This window comes from Anticarsia gemmatalis, chromosome 18 (genome assembly GCF_050436995.1).
Source record: "Anticarsia gemmatalis isolate Benzon Research Colony breed Stoneville strain chromosome 18, ilAntGemm2 primary, whole genome shotgun sequence".
NCBI lineage: Eukaryota > Metazoa > Arthropoda > Insecta > Lepidoptera > Erebidae > Anticarsia > Anticarsia gemmatalis.
In genome coordinates, this window is record NC_134762.1 from 11,304,974 (window position 1) to 11,328,015 (window position 23,042).

General features: G+C 35.7%; 1 protein-coding gene and 6 non-coding genes across 16 annotated transcripts in view; 3 read left to right on the forward strand and 4 right to left on the reverse strand.

The window, feature by feature from the left end:
• rg (A kinase anchor protein rugose) overlaps positions 1–23,042 on the reverse strand; it is a 399,649-nt gene that overhangs the window by 264,615 nt on the left and 111,992 nt on the right. For all 10 annotated transcript variants that reach the window (XM_076125868.1, XM_076125867.1, XM_076125875.1 and 7 more), the window contains exons 2-3: positions 18,270–18,374; positions 10,575–10,701 (exon numbers count right to left, since the gene is read on the reverse strand). In XM_076125868.1, coding sequence (XP_075981983.1) covers positions 10,575–10,701; positions 18,270–18,374 — 232 coding nt within the window. The remainder of the gene's footprint in view (positions 1–10,574; positions 10,702–18,269; positions 18,375–23,042) is intronic.
• On the forward strand, positions 2,822–2,894 carry TRNAA-AGC (transfer RNA alanine (anticodon AGC)). Its single transcript has one exon. It is a non-coding gene; the product is annotated as a tRNA-Ala (tRNA).
• Positions 4,403–4,475, reverse strand: TRNAA-AGC (transfer RNA alanine (anticodon AGC)). The gene has a single exon. It is a non-coding gene; the product is annotated as a tRNA-Ala (tRNA).
• Positions 5,136–5,208, forward strand: TRNAA-AGC (transfer RNA alanine (anticodon AGC)). The gene has a single exon. It is a non-coding gene; the product is annotated as a tRNA-Ala (tRNA).
• On the forward strand, positions 6,754–6,826 carry TRNAA-AGC (transfer RNA alanine (anticodon AGC)). Its single transcript has one exon. It is a non-coding gene; the product is annotated as a tRNA-Ala (tRNA).
• TRNAA-AGC (transfer RNA alanine (anticodon AGC)) lies at positions 7,945–8,017 on the reverse strand. The gene has a single exon. It is a non-coding gene; the product is annotated as a tRNA-Ala (tRNA).
• Positions 16,526–16,598, reverse strand: TRNAV-CAC (transfer RNA valine (anticodon CAC)). Its single transcript has one exon. It is a non-coding gene; the product is annotated as a tRNA-Val (tRNA).

Genomic DNA, 23,042 nt, shown 5'->3' on the forward strand with positions numbered 1-23,042 from the left:
CTGTTTTTGGAGGTGGCATGTTTATGAATAGTGGAGTCAATTATTAGCTGTTCTTTGCATCCCATGTGTCCGCGTCTACATCCCTTCTGCTCTTCTGCTATAATGTGATTGTCTTCAATGTGAGTAGTGATTTTTCTGGTTATTGCTGATGTGAGAATTTTGTATATGGTAGGTAAACATGTTATGGGTCTATATTGAGATGGTTGCGAAGAGTGAGAGCTTTTTGGGAGCATGTAAGTAATTCCTATTGCAATAAATTCTGGGATTTCCTGTTTTCCTAATACTATATCTGTCAAGTTTTTAGCCAAATATTTGTGTAATATTGTTAATTTCTTGTACCAATAGTTGTGTACTTTATCTACCCCTGGTGCTTTCCAATTGTGCAATCTAGCTGTAATGCTTGTAATGTCTTGTTCTGTTATCTCGTCAAATACCATCTCCCCTATTACATTATGCCTATTTTCTTCTTCTGCAATCCATTCTGCTTTGTCATTGTGTTGTACTTGTTCTTCCCATATACCTGACCAGAAAGATTCTAATTGAGTTTTTGTAGGTGTGTTTGCGTTATCTAGTGTCGTGTTGTTATTTGACTTTAAAAGATTTCTGTAAAATAGTTTCTCATTTGTATTAAATAATATGTTGTCACTCTTCCGTTGTTGTGCCTTTTTGTATCTACGTAATCTATTTACTTTTAAAGCTAATTTTTGTTTTAGTGTGTCTAGGAACTCCTCAGGTTTTCTATTGTTGTCTTCGTGTCTAGTGTGTATTAATCTGTTTCTAAATATTGCTTCTACCCTTGCGACTACTTTGTTTGATCTGTTGTTGTTAATATACTGCGTAAGTCTACCACAGTCAGCCCTAAGTTTTTCTATATCCTTTTCTAACCTTATTTGCCACGCAGGCTTATTATTATGTTTGGGTGCAATATTTCCTATATAATCTGTTATTTTGTAATTAAGTTCTTCTGCAATAACTAAGGCTGTGCAATATACAATAGTGTGTAAATCTGTTAGCTGGATATTGTCAGTGAGGAAGTGGATCAGTATGCTATTATTAAATATGTTGGTTAATTGTGTTAGATTGTAGCTATATTTTAGCTTAGGGAGCTTTGGACGTGAGGCTGGGTTCATGCCAGAATATTGTGTTAATGCTGTTTTGAGTTTATCTGTCAGTTCTTGTAAATGTACTTCTGCTGGTGGACTACTTTCTAATAATGTGTCTACTTCAGTTTCCAGCAACTGTGTTATAAATTCTGTTTGTGTAGATGTGTTTGATGTTTGAATGAATGAGTGTGCTTGTGTTAGTGTGTGAGGTATTAGAGTAGAGTGTTGTTCGCGGTTGTCTTGGGTGTTTTCAGGTTGGCTGTTGAAGGTAACATATGAGTGATTGTCTGATTCTATTTCTAGTTGTGCTTGTACTTCTTCTTTTAATTTGTTTAGTAAATCTTGAGACAATAGTTTATTTCGAATAATAGTTCTTCGTTGATCAGAGACTCTTTGTTCGGTAACTTTTATTTCAGGGTATTGCAGTGTGAAAAGTTCATGTAGCTGTCTTCTGTAGGTGGTCATATCTGTTTCTAACTTTGTAATGTAGTAGTAGGTGCGCATGATGAACGTATTCACTTCTTTGCTCCAGCTCATGCGCACGCGGGGTTTCCCAGCCTTGGTGGACGCAGGTAAAAAGGCGTTAGCCACCTGCGCAACACTTAAGGTCGGGGTCGGTGCTCCACGAGAAGAATCTTCATCTATGGAAGACACCGGTGTGGGATTGTATGAATTAGTGGATGGGCTAAACGGTTCAACTATTGATGTGAATGAGTCTAAACTAATGTTGTCTAAGTCAGTCAGTCTGTCCTGTGTTTGGTTGGCTGTAGCATTTGGGTCTAACCCGGAGGGAGCCCGCCTATTCAACTCCACTCCGCCGACGGATCGCATGCTGCTACACCCAGCGTCGACTCCAGGTGTGCTCCGGCGATCGCCCCCGGACAGCGGCCCTATACGTTTTCTTTTATTACGAGTCTCCATTTCTATGGGTGTCCAGAGCCATGTTAGCCGCGCCAGTAATTTATCAATCGCGTGTCCGCCCCCCACGTATGTCTGATGTTCGACATGGACGTATGGTTGTTTAGGGGGCTTATTATTATTATTATTATTATTATTATTATATTCAATGGCTTCATTATTATTATTATTATTATTATTATATTCAATGGCTTCATGGGAATTTTATTAACTCACGATCATTTCATGCTTGATTTAATTTTTAGTTCTCAGTCTGACTAGGATACCAGCAGTTACAAGAAGGTCAAATCTAAACAAAGTGCAGTCAGATCCTTTTTTTGCACTTTACAGTAACGCCCCTAAGTTACTAGTGTGAGTGAAAAACAAAATATGTGCCATGCTTATATTTAAAGTGAAACTTTGAAGTGTCGTAAAAACTGAGGCTTGAGTTTTAAGAAAGTATTTTTTATAAGTTGCTGAGGGTAAGACTGAATATTTTTTCTGTAAGTTTATACTTAAGGGATGTGAAATAGCGGATCACATTTCTCACATTTACTAGGGTATTATGGATAGCAAGGAGTTCGTCAGATTTTGTTTACTCAGTAAATGTGGCGAATAAAATTGGTCATCACTAACAGTATAAGTAAGTTTAGAAAGATGAAATATAAAATAGAAAAATAATGCTGCGTATATGCGCCTTAATAAGGTTGGACAAATGAATGACCGTTTAAAAGTAATGCACAGAAAGTATCGCCATTCGTTCACCTTGTATGACGAAACTATATGAAATGCAGTGCGGTTTTTATATATGAAGTGTAACAGGGGGCGTAGCTCAGATGGTAGAGCGCTCGCTTAGCATGCGAGAGGTACCGGGATCGATACCCGGCGCCTCCAAAACTTTTTTTACACTTTTTATGTGTCAATAAAAGTTTTATTGGCACAATGAGGCTGTATTACAACTTAATAAAAAAGTACTAAAGTCGGCCTATCATAGAAATCAGCCGACCCTTTAAGATTTCGCTTAACGATACTAAAGACGGAAAAGGGTTAAATATTTCCCACCGATACCAGGGTATCAAACAAGCATAGGAATTAGAAAGAACGTAAAAGTATTGAAGAAAGGGAGGGTTTTTTTTCTTAAAAGTAGGCGGAGCCCAACATTGACTTCCAAAAAAATTCAGGTAAAGCTCGTAAGATGATCGATGATCCGTATCTATAAAAGTAGATCATATTTTAAATTAGTACCAGGAGAATATAACTTTAGAGGAGCACATTCCATGTAGGGTTCCAAAACCCTTACAACACGGTTTTTTTCTACCAACAACTCTTACTTTTTACCACATTTCGAATACGGAATAGGAATTAAAAGCATTGTTTAGTGGCCAGTATGAGATCTCAAAACTACAATAGTTATGACCAATAAATCCAATAATCTGGGAAGCTATATAGCTAGCTGTATTTGTTCTAGAACAGCATATTATAGACCACGACAGCTTTAATGATTAGTTCGTGGAACTCTCACCAGTGTCCAGCCAATATGGAAACTAATATGAACTGGCTATTTGCTAGGAATTTACATATAGCTACTGTCAATAGAGTCAGACTGAAATGGGTTTGATTCAGAAACTTTCGGTAGGGAAACTTATTTATTAGGAAATTAATGCATTGGAAAAGTATCTACGTATTAGTGAACTACAAGTACCTAAATTTATTTTATCCTAATATTAAATTATTTGAGTAGTGGCGGGTCTTTTTTTTTTAAAAAAAAACAGTTTTTTTCACAAATATATCTACTGAAATATAACAGAAAAATTTTACAAGAAAAAATCTATTCCCAGTGAAGCCGCCCCCGCCTCTTGTATAAAAAAACACTGTACCTGTTTTTTTTACACCACCTGTTTCTTATGCACAGCTGGAGGCAAGGAACGCCCTTACATTTTAGAACGACATACTCCTTTACTTGTATGCTATCCTGGTACCCGTGAGAAATATTTAACCCTTTCATACTCGATGCATAATTTAGTTGCAGGGAGACCAAGAAGGAAGTGTCGTAAAAAAATTGACATTGATCTTATAATATGCGTACAAGTAAGTCACGAGGGTTAATCAAGTTTAAGGCTTATTGTAATCTAAATAAAAAAAACCATCACCCATTAAAAAAAAATAGCATCGTCCCCTTTCTTCAATACTTTTACATTCTAACTCCTATGCTTGCTTGATACCCTGGTATCGGTGGGAAATATTTAACCCTTTTCCGTCTTTAGTATCGTTAAGCGAAATCTTAAAGGGTCGGCCGATTTCTATGCTAGACTGACTTTACTACTTTTTATAAAATTGTAATGCAGCCTCATCGAGAGCAAATAAAACTTTTAGTGACACATAAAAAAAGTAAAAAAGTTTATTGGAGGCGCCGGGTATCGATCCCGGTACCTCTCGCATGCTAAGCGAGCGCTCTACCATCTGAGCTACGCCCCCTGATACACTTCGTACAAAAAAATCGCACTACATTCAAACTTTTGTCATACAAGGTGAACGAATTACAATTATTCACTCTCTGTACGTGACTTTTATTTCAATTGCGACCTTACAAATACGTGTTGTTGCAGTTGATACGAGGTCCATTCATTTCTTGCTATTGTGGGGTTAGTGACCAATTTTTGGACTTATCGACCTGACCATGCCAAAGATCTTATCAACATCATTTAGTTCAGAGCAACTTCTGACAAGTACTTCAACCATCAACGCATACTAGAGAAATATCGTCTTGCAAATAAGTCAGGTATGTAATACTCGTAACCGGCGGTCCTGTATCACAACATGAATGGGAGTGAATGAGGCAATGAAAATTTGTAGGGATCGTATTAAGTGGCGTTCTTTGGTCTGTGCCCTACCCCTAAAGGGATTAGGCGTGATTTTATGTATGTATGCATACTAAACGATAGTCTCGACCTTCAAAATGAGTTTGTAATTTCTAAAGCATGCCTAAACCTGCTTTGGTTTGTTACTCACTTTCTCCTACGTAAAGGCTCTCATTGCGTGAATGTGTTGATCTAGTTTTACGTAACTAGCCTTAGGCAATGCGTTAGTAATGAGTGTATCACTAAGTTGATGTAAGATTAGAGTATGTTTGTGTCAGGGGGCGTAGCTCAGATGGTAGAGCGCTCGCTTAGCATGCGAGAGGTACCGGGATCGATACCCGGCGCCTCCAGATTTCTTTTGTATTGCGTACAAATTATTAATTACTTTAATAGATATACTAATTACAAAAAAAAATATGTTTATTGCTAATATTCTGGAACATAGTAAATGAATACTTTTTAAAATTAAAGTAAATTAATTCAACACATAAACTAAAACAGTAATCAACAAAAAAGGGTATTCGAGAGAATTGAGATTTCTGTTAATTATTAGTGGTTTTTAATTACAAATTAATTACATGTAGTTCACAGAGGTACCAGGGTATCATAATCGACATGGAAGTAGAGACACCATAGCTCCCGCCCAATAAGGGGTGTGTTCTTTGAATATGCATAAAAACCCTCCAAAGATTACTCCTATCTCTTTCTTTTTCTTATTATTCTGTCTATTCGTCTCACGTGGCAGTGGGGTTTGGCTCTCCATACACTAATCACTAAAAGATAACACACCTAAGCTCATCTACCTGTTACCCATCTAAGTTTCAAAATGGCGTTTCATCCAAAAAAAGGTTTTTTTAGGTAAACTGTACCGTAAATTCTGTAACAGGGTAAACGATGTGTTTTGAATACAGATGACATAGCAAAGGGTTAAAAAGTTCTCACAGTCACCAGGGCACCAAAAGAATGTAGGAGTTAAAGTGTATCGGGAACAAAAAAGCGAAAGTCTTGTTGCTACTTAATTCAAAAATATACTAAGGAACCATAGGTTGTTAAGATGTCAAACAAAACGCGGCCCAAAAGAGGCGTTTCCCTTTGAACACAAAAAATCAGGTCAAAAAGTGAAAGGACCAGTCATCGGTTTACACCAAAGATGATATGACAAAAAGACCCAACAAAAAATAGGTCTTTTATTTGGATGAATAATAGCGGAAATATAAAAGGAGTATTATTGTAAGATAACACCAATAATTTTAAGTTAAATATCAGGTAAACGCACGTTACAATTTTGTGACCATTTTCTTGACAGCCGATACAAACAGAAATGGTGGGAGTTGCAACAATTTATTGCACAAAATATTTAAATGATTATAATATCACTGCGGCGAAAACGTGGAGACATGAAAGGGTTGAATATTTTTATTTGTAAATACTAGGACAACAAAACAGTTAGGAGGTGGGAAGACACTTTCTTCATGGAAATAAAATAGGAGAGGGAAGACATTAAAAAAACAATGTTTTTGTGTATTTCTCTGAAGATTTACCAGTAAAGGGTTAATTATTTCTCACGGGTACTAAGACAGCAAGACATAGTAGAAGGTATACGAGAAAATAACGTAAAACTGAGAAGCTTATTACAATAATTTAGATCACACGCTGACTAGGATATCATCAGCGGTGAGGATGTACGTGGGTATCGAGGGGGTAGGAAAAAAAACAATGCCATGGGATCGAAAACAGGTAGAGTGAAATATAAGAGACCCCGATATCTTATTTTACTTGTATATTGTAAAAATGTAACTTCACAAAGTCACGTACTTAATGCGAAACACGTTCACCTTGTGACGAAATTGCTGAACAGTTCTGATGATAGCATTTTTTATAACTGACGTGTAACAGGGGGCGTAGCTCAGATGGTAGAGCGCTCGCTTAGCATGCGAGAGGTACCGGGATCGATACCCGGCGCCTCCAATTTATTTTTATCATTGAATGAAATGACGCATAAAGGGGAAATTTTAAAAATGTAACTGGAATTTTATACGCCGCAGGCCATAATTAACTCAACACAAAAATGGATGCATGATATATTTTTCGCAGAGTACTAGAAATATTTGCGTTACAAAGTAAAATTCTTACTAGAGCAACATGTAATGTAAGATATTCATGACATCGTGTACAAGTACTAGGAGCCCAGATAGTGTACTCCAGTAAAAGCGAGAGCATTCTTTATTTGGTTCCCACACAAACTAGGATATCAGAAGTAGTAAAGATACGCAATATAAAAACGTCGTTGAAGGAATAAGGCAGATCCTTCAGTTTACCCTCCGACTTGCAAGATATGAAAGAGACAGTATAAAACGAGTACTGCTCTAAATAACAATGTTGTTTTTTTTCTTGTGTAAATATTTTCGTTATCTCAAGCACGGAAGCAAGGGGTTGGGTTTTGTTATCAGAAACCATTATCTTAAGACACCATAGTAATGTAATGAGATTCTTCTATTCAACCAACAACCGTTGCATTTTTTTAAAACATTTCTTGCAAATAGTAAACATGACTCATTTCTTGTCATTTATCAAAATAATATGTGCTTTAAATAACCGTCTAGTAATAATATATTTTTAAGCTAGCTTATTAATATTCATCTAATTATTATAACAACAGCCTTGTATAACAAACTTAATTAATTATACAGAATCTAAATGGAAATACTAGACAAAACTAATCCTTACTAACATTATAAATCAGTAGCTAATTAACTTTTCAGTATCTTAATGTATTTAAACCCTAGATAAAACAATCCATGAATAAAACATAAAGTACATTTATTTAAAATCTTTTAATTAAAGAATACCACTTAAGCACAGGAAAGAATAATATTAAGAAGATTAATATTCTAAAAACTACCAGGGCACCATAAGCGCAACGGATGCTATCTCCCTTGACAAACAGAATATTTACCTGACTAGGGGCCGACGACGTCTCAAACGAAAGAATTCGGAAGGGTTAAGACAAATTTCTCACGAGTACTAGAGACTCATGGCAACTAAGGAGGTTTAAAAAAAAACTGATGAGTACTTAGTAAAAAATCTGGAGGCGCCGGGTATCGATCCCGGTACCTCTCGCATGCTAAGCGAGCGCTCTACCATCTGAGCTACGCCCCCTTTACATAACAATCTCAAACAAACTATCGTTATTGTTTCGCCGTGAAAGGTAAACGTGATTTATTTTTAATACGTGACCTTAGTATGACAACTGTGATTTTTTAAACTTGTGATAAGTCTGTTCACGATTGATTCTTGTTCAGAAGGCAAGAAAAGATCGTCACAACAAAACACAGCATTTATTTAATTTTCCAAAACCAACATATTATAATTTAAAGTGGCAAATTAACTTTTACTTCCAGCATATTATTTCCAGCAGTGAGAAATAAAGAAAGATAAATATAGTGTTATCATAAACAATATAATTTTGTTTTCTACAAGATTATACAAATATAATTATTCCAGATTCTTCTAGTATTTAATTTATAAAAAGTTATTATAATAGGGACAAAGCGTGTGTTCAATTTCACACAACTCGAGCAAAATTGCAATATAGTTTATGCTTCATAAAGCACGCAAGTGCAAGCTAGAGAAAAATAAAATATTTATGGTCACAATACAACATAAAAATGTTATTATCTTCTATGGAAGGTGGGACCCATAAAATAAAGGAATGAGAAACTTTTCCGATCCCAAGACAAAATTCTCAAAGGAATCTTAAGATTTCCATGAGTACTAAGGCATCAGAAGTGTACAGGAGACGACCACTCTACAACTGCATACGCCTTGTTGCACATGAAGGCAGGTACCTGATCTTGAAGGACTTTTCATACTTATAAATTACTAGCTGACTTGCGCAACTTCGCTTGCAATTTTTGCCGTTTTAGTATTTTTTTTTACTGGTACTCTGCTAATATTGGTCGTAGGGTGATGGCATATATACACTATCTAACACTGAAATCATGTTTCAAATCGGACCAATATATATAAACAAACAACTTTATAATATTAGTATAGATTTTATTTACGTGTCGCTGTTAAAACATCTCTATATAGGAATATGTAAATATCTTTTAAATTAAATTTCAATTAAGTATTTTACGTGTAGCAAGCCAGTGTATGAAGCAAATTATAATGATTGCAAAGTAACTTATAAGCTTTACAGAATTATTTATTGAGCTTATTAACGACCAAGTAACATAAGTCACGTAATGTATGTAACAAGTATTTACGTATTCTTGCTTTAGCCCATTTACACACTTACTCATTTCGCCTAGGGTTCACATTGACCCCGTTTCCCTTGAAAAGGTGAGAGGGGAAAATAAAAAGCGAGCGAAATCAAGGGAGCGGGGTACTAGGGCAGCATAGCATACAATAGATGGTGCGCATTGAACAAAGTACGCGGCAAAGACGTGTCCCTTTTACTTACGTGTTCTCGAAGGTAAACGTGTGACCTGTGTTTTTTTCAGCCATTGTAACAAAATAAGACGAGAAAATGAAAAGATTGAATAATGAAAGAATGGAAAAGAAAAGATCACTCTTTAAAACACAATGAAAGATTGAAGTTTGTCAATGCTGTTGCGAAACACAATTTTACGCTTTTTACTACCTACAGAATTTACGAATAGATAAACGTGAAAGTTTTGGCCCTTAAACACGATAACAGGGATTTTAACATAAAACTTGTACTTCTATGTACAAAATAGGCCAGCCTTCAAAACTTCTTAGTCATAAAATCAATTCCTTATATTATAAACGGCGTTTCATCTAAAGTAAAATATCTTATTTCCACGCGTTAACTCCATCGCATTGAACGTACAAAGGAAGTCGAAAGAACATCATTTTATATTCCTCACGCACGGGAACAACATCAAAGGAATTATTAAAAAATAAGGTAACAAAACGGATATAAGATGCGCATATGAAAATATAAAAATAGCCGAAGACATATCAGGCACTTTAAACGCACGAGGGCACGATATTATGCGACGACTCTACCATAACGGATATTGTACAGAATAACGAGTTTTTTACACAAGGGGAAATTCATACGAAAATAAGTCAACGATTAAATTACTTCAGATATTTATATCTCCACACGTTGCAAAACTTCGCTTTATTATTACATCCATGCCCTATGATTATTTTTCTTATAATATTTTAAGTTGATAACAGACTGACAAAAGAGTTGAAATTATTATACAACACGCAGTGAATGTAAATTAAATGAAGCCAAGACGTCAGATGTCTCAAATTATTCTTATAATTTTCTTGAGTACCAGGGCACAATAACGTAGGAAGAGGTGTTTATATTAAAAAGGTGCACGGTGGCACGCGAGACGAATACCAAGCAAGTTGGAAGGGGAATTTTATTCCGTCCCTTTCTTTACGACGAGCAGAGGGTTCAGATTGTTGCTACTTATACTTACTAGGGCAGCATAAAACTATCTGCCATAAGAGCGAGCACGCATTTAGAGATGTCAATCTCTCAGGGGATGTTTATCATTATAAAAGGTGAGCAGAGGGTTGACTTAAAAATTATGGGATGGGGTGCTAAGGAGATATTTTTTATTCGAGTTTCTTTCTTCTTTCTTCATAAAACGCAGCTGTTGCAAGGTTTTGTGTCTTTTAGTTTCTCAGGCAGACTAGGAGAGAATAAATTAAGAGGAGTACTTACCGGCAACAACTGTTTCGGCGCGAGGCAGCCTCTGTAGGACATGGTGTATTAGTCCTACATCGGTACACGCCTGCAGGTTGCGAACACTCTTGCGCAGGATCGCAATGAACACCGACCATATTTCCGCCTGAAACAATATTATTTATTAAAGACAAATAAATATAAACATTCAGTTTAATTGGTTTTTTATCGTTAGGTTAAAAGTCAACCTAGTGTTAAAGATAACACTACTAGACCATATTTTAAGTCGCCCATAAAACTAAAACAAATTGAGCTAATTTTATTCCAGTTTAAAACAAAATTCCGTTTGTATTTTAAATTTTTGCTCAGTCAGGGCAAGTGAAGGTAATGGAGGTACAAAATATAAGCTGATAGACTTCAGAAGCAATCATACTAAAAATTTAAAAGTTAGAATAACCGAACAGAAGCAACGCCGCGTATTAAAGCATAATCCACTTGGCGTGTTTACTCGTCCATACCAGGCGCGCATCAAGGCAGAAATTTTCAATTTCAAAGCTTTCTGTTTAATAGAGCCTGCACTGTAACGACGCAGCAGCGGCACGCGAAATATTTTTAATGAAATTCTTTCTTGTTTATGCTGCAGTGCTAGTAATTTTAATTTTACACAACACTATGCGCGCGGCTTAATTTGCTCTAATTTACGCTAATGTAACGGTGTTGAGCCACGGCTCTGCCTCGAAAACATTAGCGGTACCTTTGTTATTCTAGTTAATGTTTAAATTAACTCAACTTGCAGTTTTATGCGCTCACATATTATACACTAAACACTAAAATAAATGATGATAATGAAAATAAAATTAAATAAAAACTAGCATATAAATAATTGTACACGTGTCCGGATTCAACGCAACAGCACCGCGCCGCTGTGATGGGTTAGTTCCCAATCAAAGCATTCCTTGCGCACCACACCCACAATTCGTCCAAAGGGTTGCGTTTAATTCCCATCGGTACTAGGGTCCCATGAGCATGTGGGATATGTTTAAAACATTCCAGTGAGGCCGTAGATTCACACAAGCGTAAATTTATTCCCAGATGTACCCGAGCACCATAAGGGCGGCAGAGATGGTCGTTAAAGCATTACACATAATATCGTAGGCTTTTCAATCTCGCGTTATTGTGTATCTTTTGAGTGTTTACGAAAAGAGATAGATATAAACGTTAGTGGAATTTATGACACAGTATAAAAATAATATTGTTTTTCTTAAAAATAAATATTTTACATTACATTAATAATGCATTCTATCAATATGTTATAGTATTAAAATGCTTTAGGTTCTAATTGATCAAAACACGTTTGGTTTAAAGAAGGCATTTAGAAAACATTATCTATGGGATCAAAATCTATCTATCCCAAAAAACATAGTTTTAATGAGAATACGAGAGTAGATCAGTTTGATACGAAAACACTTGATTTAATTAATTAATGTGTGCAATCAACAGTGCTCTGCCTTTATTTTTCTCATTCTTCGATTGTTCTTTAGAAAATTCCCACACAGTAGAACAAAACGAAACCACACACTGAGGTACTAGGGCACCAGAAACGCGTGGAGCACTCGTACTTACTATACACAAAAGCTCTTGTAGCGAGCTCTAACGAGAGGTTGTAATTATATTACATTCTTCTGGCGTTAGCAGAACAATCACGGCTAAATTACAAGTTCACTGAGAATTCCGCAATTCACCCCGACTTGAGGCACGAAGGAATTTTTATTTCTGCAACTTACGCAGCCACGGGTTCATTATTTCAATGTTGAGTGTGATTACTCCATAAATATTTCCAGAATAACACATAAATACTTAATGAAGAAAATACATAATTAATGTACTAACTCCCAAATGTTACTTATTTAATTATTTACTTAACTTTAATGGTGAAAGTGTTAGCTAAAACTCTCATTGTAACATTATGATAAATGTTTATACTGTATGTTTCTGGTAAGTATCAAAAAAAAAAAAAAAAATCATATCTTACGACCTTTGTTACAGGAAAATGCAAAACATACTTGACAGAATTATCCTTTACCTACTCCTAGCTAACCCACTAAATACAAGAAAATAAATTATATAGAACACGTTTTTATCAAAAATAACCAACTAAAATAACTTTAGGCTTGGATAAAGTCAGTACAAAGACGGCTCTTGATAGTGACTCAACTGACAAGGGTTTCTAACAAGACACACTCCTGAATTTTATAAAGCCTTAGTAACTTGCTTGAAATTGATACGTAAATATCTGAAAGTAGATTTTTCTCTAGGCAAATAACAGGTAAAATGGATATAGAGTTATTACGAAACGATTAGATAACTTAAAAATATTGTCATTTTTGGTTTAAAGAGTTAGTTTTTTTTAAGTTTTTTTGTTTTTGTTTCATATAGGAGACACCATAATTTAATCACTAAATAATAGGGGTGTTTTCAGGGCAACAAAACAAAAATTCTTATTAGTCCGTCAGTCAAGTTAGAGAAAAAATTAAACACCTACTTTAATAAATTCCTTTAAAAAAATAAAAGGTAACTTAGCTATAAAGTATAAGGGGATCATATAAAGATCTACCTAAAAATTATCTACCAAATTGTACGAAACCGTGTCATGAGACTTAACATGACAAATATTTTTAACAATTTTCTAGTCAGGTTAGAAAATTAAGCTAATAACATTCCTATTTAATAGGGAGTGGTTCCATCATTTATAACAACAAGAATGAAAACATGTAAAGTACTTACATGAATTGATTACAGCGTTTGAGGAAAATAAAGTTTCCTTGTAACATTATTTATGTACTAGGTATACATAATGAAGAGGAGCAAACTTTTCACTCACTTAACACGACGAACTTCACGTGCTTATCGTCAAATGATGAATTATGTGACATTCTTCATGATGTATATGATGTTGATGTATATTCTGACAAGAATTTTATACCTATTTCTAATACGCGGAATATAAAATTATTCTTATTGGTTAACTAGCTGTTTGCTAATCCGTGTGTTTAGTTATTTTCGTTTAGAAGTTAATATTGCAATTTGTCTGTTAGGCAAAAGCGGTACAAATATTTCTATTTGTAATTAGTATGAAATCAACGTTCCATGCCAAATCACCCGAAAAGGGGCCGAAATTATGACTGTACAGGAACTTCAGATCTGCCCAATAACTAAAATGGCCGGAACTTATTAATTTCCCGTCATGACTGGTACAAAAAATGCCTAATAACAAAGCTAATAAAATCGTAGCCGAGCTAAAAACCACTCGCTGACATGGCGAGACGTGGTCGTCAGATGCCCCGTGAAGAAAAACATCTCATAAGATGAGTCGACACATTCCGGCCACTCTGCGCTCGTCCATCACTGTGAGTGGCGCGAGGAGCGTGCCGAGATCCTGCGCGCCTGGTACCCGCTGTGTATGTGTACACGTGATGTATCACTTAATTAGTCTGTGTGTGGAAAAACAACCCCTCAGACGTCTGAGAGCTTGGTGTGCTTGGGAAAGGCTAATTAAAATTTTTAACGTTTTTGTTTGTAATTGCTTTTAAAAATAATGTAATAAATATTATGTTATCAAAGAAATAGTATACCTATCAATGAGAATAAAACACACCAAACCTAAAATGACATTGTTAACGTTAAAGCAATTAGAGAACATTTTATTTCTTAATTATATTCAAGAGGTCACTATACCTTTAAGCAGTAATTTATTACTTAATAAATTATGTACAGCTGTATCGCTTTAAGCCATTTGTAATAGTAAAAACATTAAAGAAAAACGAGAAAGACTTCCAAGAAAAGGTATGCCTATACCTACATTGAAGAGGTAAAGTAAACGAGAATACAAATCAATCTGATTATTCGGACCTTTTTACAAAAAACAGTCTTTACAAAACAAATCGTGTTACAATCAATGCGTCAAATTGGATCGCTATTATAAAAACGAATTCACAAAAAAATATATCATTAGACGAGAATCATTGTCTTTCGTAATATTTCGTACACAACCTTCTTTTGAGGGAACTCCTTTGAACTCACAAACAAATTAAATTCCGTATAAAATGAGGATGTACTCTTAAATGAGACTTTTATTTTCATAAATAAATAAACATAAAAAGCGGTCGCAGCGAATAATTTGTAGGAAAGAGAAAAAATATTTTTAAACTTCACCCCCTGCCTCGGTATTAGGAATATGGGTCACCTTTATTTTTTAATCAAAGACATTTCGTTCGGTGCAAACGTATTGGATTCCATTCAGAAGAATCGACTGGCATAGATAAACAAGTCCCCGCGGGAGGGGAGGGACGGGAGAGGGGGAGGAAAACGTTCATTTTTGTAAGCATCAAACATTTCCGTAATGGCATTATTTTGTGTAAAAATGTTGAATTCAATTAATATGTTAGGGTACACATTTTAAGGGTGGCTTTGTAGCCGCAAGGACATGTTTTGACAAGGCTAATGGTTTGTTACTGTTTGTTGGGAATTAATATCATTATACGGAGCTTACGAAACATACAAATCATTACTGAAATTAGGTCAAATCTAACGGTATATTACAAACACTTGCAAAAGAGCAACAGTTTTTTATGCAACAGTCCTTTTTACCATTTTATTAGCTAACCTTTAAAACATATTATTATTTTTTTACGTTATTACCAGCAAATAATTCGCTGCAAAAAATAATCCACAAACTGTACGTTACATACAAAACATTGTTTCAATTGTAATGAGTTTATGAACCGCGCAACTGAGAGTAGAGCGATACAAGAGCCGGCTCAGACGCAATGCGTAGACTAATTATAAACGAGTAATTGAAATAATTAAGCTGTACATAATCTGTGGTATAACGAGGAAAATAATTTAAAATTCATTGTGATTAATATGGGAGATTTGTAGCAGATCTCGATTTAATACATAAATTCATGATTTCTTCCCATAGGGGTAGGCAGAGTTCAGAGAACGCCACTTGGTACGGATCCTTACAAACTTCAATTGCTTCATTCATGATTTCATCGCTTGGAATAAATAAAACGTGAGATATTTCAAATTATAAGTATTGATTAGTGCCTTTATCGGTATGAAAAAGCGAAAAAATCTCAATTCAATGAGGTTTTTGCTTACTCAGTAATTCAAAAATTGGAAAGTTGTACAGACCCTAGCTGTTAGATGTGAGATAGTTACTCTTTATAAATTTTAAAACTAATATTTGAATCTCAAATTAAACGGTAAAGTTAATAACTTAAATACGTAAACCTGAATTAACCAGGTTATTGAGTTTAATAAAAAACCGATGTTTTCAAAAAAATATGCCAGAACGCATTGGTGACAAACAGCCGGGTGAATGACGTCATCAAACCGTTTGCCTCGTAACAGCCGTTTGACCCGTATTTATGTGATACCGATACATGATAACAGGTCATGCCAAACGCAATTATGTGTCCACTTTATATACTAGCCATTAGGTACTGGCGGGGTCAGCCAAATTGTAAAGTAGATATGTAATAATAGGCTTTAAGCCAAAAATAGTTTAAGTACTGTGTAGTAGGATTTTTTTTAACCCTTTACTGTTCCACTACAGGGCAAGGGTCTCCTCCCAAACGAGAAATTTAGTGGTAAATATTTATTTCATGCAAACTTGCATGCCTGAGTGTTCTTTGAGACAATTCTTGAAAGAATGCAGTTTCAAACGCGCACTTGGTAAGTGTAGTGGACTCAAGGCCCAGTTTGATTGATTATAAGTTTGGTTATAATTTTATTATTTTATTTAGTTGAAGAGTATTTTTCCAGTATAGCTGTGGGAGTAAATTCCTATAAACAGTTCATCAAAAACTTAATGAATACAAATTAGAAAAAATGAGAACAAAAAATATCCAAAATTCTATAATAATTTAGGTCAGAATGTTGTCATTGTATTAAAAATACTCAAAAAATGTTCAAAAAGTAACCACTGTTTCCGCCCGGGATCGAACCGGGGGCCTTGTGCGTGTGAAGCACACGTGATAACCACTACACTACGGAAACTTGTTACAATGAGACAAAATTAGCCAGTAGTTGCTTCTTATTAGAATGTCAATAGTAACTAGAGCAACTTTCTACTAAATTGAAGGTTATTACTTATATTATTAAGCATGTTGATAATAATATTAGAAGTACAGTCGAGGACATATATTTATTTACGAAACTGAATAATTATTGAATTTTTTGAAAATGAGAAAAAAAACTCCTCTTCAAGCATTGTTGCATAATATCGCGTAGAAAAAAAAAAATACATAAACATATTTATTTATGGACAGGTTAACTCAACATTAAATATTATCAAGTAGGTATTATGTTTTCAGAGGACGGCCCAAAACTAGATGGGAAACTGTAGTGCAGAAAGACATGATTGAGTGTGAGGTTTCCGAAGACGATGTCGAGGACAGAGCGAAGTGGAGGAGAAAGACCAGGAAGGCTGACCCCACTACCAAGTCAAGAGTACCAAAGTTTCCAAAAAAAGTAAAGCAAATATACACTTTCCTATGCGTCAGATAGAGATCATGTTATCAATTATTACCTTGCTCTTCTTATATAACGATTAGATAACAACGTTATCTGCTCATTGTTTATTTATAAACACTCGGTTATTTACAGAATTAGATTCGCCATATACTATTCTCATAACATCGTACCGGCTTTATCTGTCATGTAGCCGATAGCCAATGAGTGATTATCGGCTATATTTAGACTACTGACATTTAAAGGGCGTTAGCATTGATTCTATTGTGACTAAACTGACATGTTACATAATTGATATATTGAATTACTATAGAGGTATAGTTTTAAGAGATTGAATTAGAAAAACCTTTCCAAAATAACCCGTAATATTATTAATGAAAACGGTTCAAAGTCACCGCCTAACAAAAATTAGTGCGGGAACATTTTTTATCCTTAAAACGGTCGGCTATCAAATTTACCCCTTTCAATAAGATCTCGCATTACCAGGAGCGCATAGCTGGCGGGGAGATTGAACCCCGTTAACTCGCGCCGAGGGGACGATGACTCGCGGATTGTGCCGTTTTGCTCCACCGCTATCTGCTATGGCAGCTCTAATAAGACGCTTATGAAACTTTGAAATCTTCTTCAATCTTTTCAAATTCAAGTCATTTCAACACAAAGGAAAGGGACCACTGACCGCATAATACTTTTAATAATAGTTGCTACTACTTTTGTCCAAAAGCGAGAAATCTTTCCCAGCTTTTGTTGGAATTGAAACAGGTGTTTAAAAATATTTAAGTTTGTAAAAACCCTAAATGATAAAACAAAGCAGGTAAAGTAAAAGGGTTAAGTTGATCCACATTCATACCAGAGCAACATGTGTTTAGAAGAGATCGGAATCCCTACCAAGGAATTCTTATAAAAAAGGCACGCAAAGGAAGGAACGTCCCACAACGTAAAAACTTTTACAAAAAAATGCATTCTTCGTCTGTCCCTTTCCAACCTTTTGAGACATAGCATAGTTTAAGGTTACGTACTTTTGCGCATACTTTCTTAGATGCCTGGTGCCCGCGTACTCATGTAGAGTTTATTTATTCTTGTTACACGAGAATAAGAAATTTAATACGCTATTTCGAAAAGGGCACATGTCTTAAGTCTTTTACAAACAAAACATACCTTTTTCGAAATTAAATAGGTACAAAAAATGTGTAATTTTACCTGTAAACTAGGTGGACAGTGGTCTAGTAGTTCCAGCATGTGTTGTATATTCTGAGCGTCTTGGATGACGAAGTTCAGCTCCATGTCGAACTCCCCGCCAACCAACTGTGAACAAACACATAACATTATTCATACGCTGTCGAAGCACATCGAAATGTATTGACATCTCATACAATCACATGTCATATGAAAAGACATCATTCGAAATGGCAGACGAATCTGAAATACGTAATAATATGAGTTGTTCTACAGGTAGAGAATACGGGACGAATTTTCTGCGATTTCTGCATACTTCTTTTACTTCATTCGTATATTTTATTTCACGTATTCACTTGTTGCGAGTACAACGCACCTGTTCTTTACAAACAATGTCATAATAATATGCCAAAGTTATATCCCTTTCTCCTCCTATTCGTAGAATCGTTTCTTAAATATTGCATCACATCCATCCAGTCATAAAAAGGTAAGCTTATTTGTCACCACCTAATTTTATATATAACAGCATTATTTATTTGTTACTTGGCCCACGGGGGAGCACGCTTGAGTGCTCGCAAATGGCCATTGTAACGTCTTTTGGTTTTCCCTCATTTTTTTCTATCGATAGAGCATTTTGTGACCGAATGAAATATTGGGTGTATCTTGAAAAGCCGCCGGGACAATGGGGTGTTGTCCCCGTCGTGTTCGACGGACATTCAATTTGCGCGATCGGTCAATCTCTGTATAGCCTCTGCTCGCCTGGTACCCCGGCCTTTTGTGTTCCTCACAATGGTGTCAGCAAAGAACATGAAAAATAGCTAACAACTAACAAGCTCCGTTTTATGCCATATACATTGCATAAATTATATGGAAATGGCGTTTTTGTAATATGGGAAATAAATAACTAGACAAGCTAACGATGTAACGGAGTATTACATAATATTGGTGTCTCACTCTACGAAAGTACCTCTCTTTCTACAGCCATGGGGTTTCGCGCACCCTAGCGTGACGTCACGATCGATTAACAATGGTGTTTTTACCCTTATGGTGTTGCGGTACTAGGCGAACATGAAAATAGAAGAGTTGTTTTTACCATGGGGTTGATAGTTGTTGCTTCGAGTATAGGGGAGTGTTAGCTAGCGCTAAACGTACGGGCGATGTAGTGAGGGGAACTCAATTATGTAATGAGAGAGATAGAATTAGTGGTAATTGTCTGTAGCACACATTTAGCAAATGATTTTACAGTTTTTGCGTAATCAGTGCAGTGTGTGAAACTACATGTAAAATTAATGCGTATACTGAATGTGACAAATAGTTTAATTACAATTTATAATAAATTAATTACAGTAAAATTGTGTATTATACGCACACAATATTATGATACAAACACCACACATGCGTAAAATAAGTACATTTTAATTTCATGCATCGCAAAACCGCGAGCTTAAAATAATAATTTAATTTCGGTTTGAGCATTTAAAATGCAGAAACATTTATCATGCTGTTTTAATATTCAAACAGAGTGAATTAGTGGAATCGTTTTAATTTTATTCAGTTTCGCGTTAAAACCACATGTTTGGTTCAAGATATGTACACATTATGACCACTTTATACTTTAATATAATTACATATACTAGACTGTGCTCTTATAAGGGGAAACTACGATCATACATACATACATACCATCACGCTTTTTATAGCTGAAGGTGTAGTCAGAAGTGCATTGAAAACGCTCATGTTTATTATTAACAATGTTGGTCTCATGTTAAATGGGGCGAATCTATTTCCATTTTCCGGGAAAATTACCAAACTCCGGGCTACTATTATACACTAAAAATTGAATAGGAAGATACCAATAGTACTTTGCCCGAGGAATCAAACGCGGGGCATCATGATCAGCAGTCGGATACACTACCGATAGAGACACAGAGGCATACTTATGCTATTATCACAGGTGCTGATAGTCTGAGTTAACTGATAATATTTGCTGATAGTACATATACCGTAGTATAAAGAGGTTATTATGTTTTTTATAGTATAAACGATAAACACCATAACAATAGAGCATGTATATAACGATGAAATATTAAAATTCTTGTTGAATTTCGGCTCGGCAAATTTTGCTACAAGAGAATGGTCTAGTTGTCTAGTATGTACTCACATTTACGCTCCCTCGCAATAGGAGGGCAAGAGGGTAAGAGGGAGGGATTTAGTAAATACGCAAAGGTTTCTTAATCATTGAGCATCCCTAGAGAGGGTACTCTCAGAAAATTTACCATAGGTAATGTAATAATTCAGCAATGTAATCTACTTAGGTAATAAGCTTTCTTTTTGACCGCAGGGCATTTTTCGGATGTACAAAGTTTTGTAGGTATTTAAGTTTTTAAGATGTAAAATAAATCTTTTTTGCATTGTTTTAGCTACAATTCAGAAGTAGCGAGAGTTTAAAATCGATTTTGAATATCTTATTTGGAGAGCATCATTGGTTTTTCTTAAGGTACGTTTTGTTTAAAACTGTGAAGTTAATTTGCCTTGTTGTAAATAAATGTATATTTATTTAATTGGACTAGCAGCTGTTAAGTAATTCATTATTTCGTAAACTCTTTATGATTTTATACTTACAGCATACTGAACCTAATTTTAAAAAGATCGCAGCACTGAACATTCATAATTAATGCGGTTGAAAAATTCATCCCAACATTATAAAAACATACCCCTGAAATGACGTAATAAAGAAGACATCAAGTAATTAATATGCTACTAGGTTACCAGCACCAAGCAGGAGTTCTACATATCCGACCACAATTTTGAAGTGAAAGTAAAAATAAACACGTAGCAACGTTGACGTCAACGCATTTTAATACTGGCTGAAATATTTCCCAGCGGGTGAACTCGGTTTCGTTAGACGTCCACTCCATGTAATTACATGCTGCGAATGTTAATGCCTACCTTTATGCCTCGGTTTTGAACACGAATGTTACTGACGTGGAATTTCCACTGTCAATTTTTTTTTGGCCTACTTTTAATTGTGACGATTTGCGACGAATTTCAGATGATTCAGTTGATCGTCTGCAGTAGTCTCTAATTTGACAAGTCAGCTTTTTAATTAAACTGGAAATAACGGTACCAACAAACGACGTTTTGGTCGAAAGTCGCAACCAAATTATTTCCCCGTCGCGTTAATTACGACTAATAACAATACGTCCAATATCCGAATGCGCAGTAAACTAAATAATAACACGTCACATATAATTACAACGTCCGACAAAATTCTACATTCCCACTAATGAAATAACTGGCGTCGAGCGGCAACATTATTATTAGAGGTCATAACCGGATCTGTCCGGATATACGGTTACCGGCAATAATAACCGGCGGGCAAGCAATCAAATTACCGGCACGGCGCGCGCCGGCCTGCTACCGGCAATAATCAGTTTTATAAGTGACAGTCGTTCCGTTTACCGGTGTATGCGATTACACGGCGCTTTTTGCCCGGGCGGTTTTTATCGTAGCTCATAATTTTTAACGTCGTCGCTTAAGGGTTAAGTGGAGGCTAGGGTGGCTCTCGAAGTTTACAGATTTGTCGGGTGATCTCGTTGAGTGATACGACGTTTTAGAGGGGCGACTTTATTTGAATAGCTTGTTGAAGACGTTAGCTGTGTCTATCGTCAGATTTTGGCTTTGAAACGGAAGTAGAAATTGCTATGTATGGGAACAATTGGCACAAAATTAAACACGTTCCCAAAGTTCTATTTTACAGGGCTAGAAACCCCAAAATAGCCGAATAGTGGCCGCATATCAAATGAATGGATTTTAACAACAATACCAAAAAATCTAAACTGAAACCCGGTAAACCGCAGAGAAATCATTTTGCGTAGCTCGCTACATCGTCAATCATCATCTCAGTGCCTAGACCCCTCGCTCAGACACGGGTCTCTCCCCTGGGCACGGCAAATATACTCAAACGAATGAGACGTTTATATTTATGGTGCGAAACTAAACAACCATGGGGTTTTGAACATTATTTATCTATTTTATGGGTTATGAGACTTGCGAGTACCAGGAGAATATGTCTGAGTAGGAGCTCTTCCGGACGTTTACCATTGGTACGCCATAACTTTGCAGAGTTTTTGCATTTGAGTCAGAACTTTCTGCAGAAATTGTAGCAGATTTCGAACGCCGTCACGGGGTGGAGAGGAAATAAGGTCTGTTTTTGAGATGAAAAAAACGTCTTAGCAACGAAATTCAAATCGAAAACCGCTATAAAACTGTAATTGCTTGTAAAGTCTATTCAGCTCAGCGAATAGCCATAAAAACCCTTCAAATACAGCGAAGAAAATAGCTGAAAAAGGCGTTTTCCCCGCATTAGTTTAGTGAGACAAAGTGGCAGTAAAATCGCACGCACGCGCGTCTGTGTGATAAATCGTACGGTGCACTGGTCGACGGAGGAACGAAGGGAAACCCTGTTTTTCCTGTTAAACCGACTAAACGGGAGGATATTTTTTTCCAAGATTTCACGTTGACAGATGCGAATTGCGAGTAATGTTCGGGGTTTTTATAGAGCAGAAACGTGTTTTCGTCATTTGTAATATAGTTTTACGGTACTCCAATTACTTATTCTACGTAACGATGCTCTATGTTTCTTTAACATTCATTAAAAGGAAACATTTTCATGACTATTATTGTACCACCCTTTCTCCCCTAGAGAAGAGATATTTCAATCTTTAAATAAAAAAGAAAACCATAATACGCTTACAATTATTTCTTCACACTATTCAACGTGAATACAAAATAAGT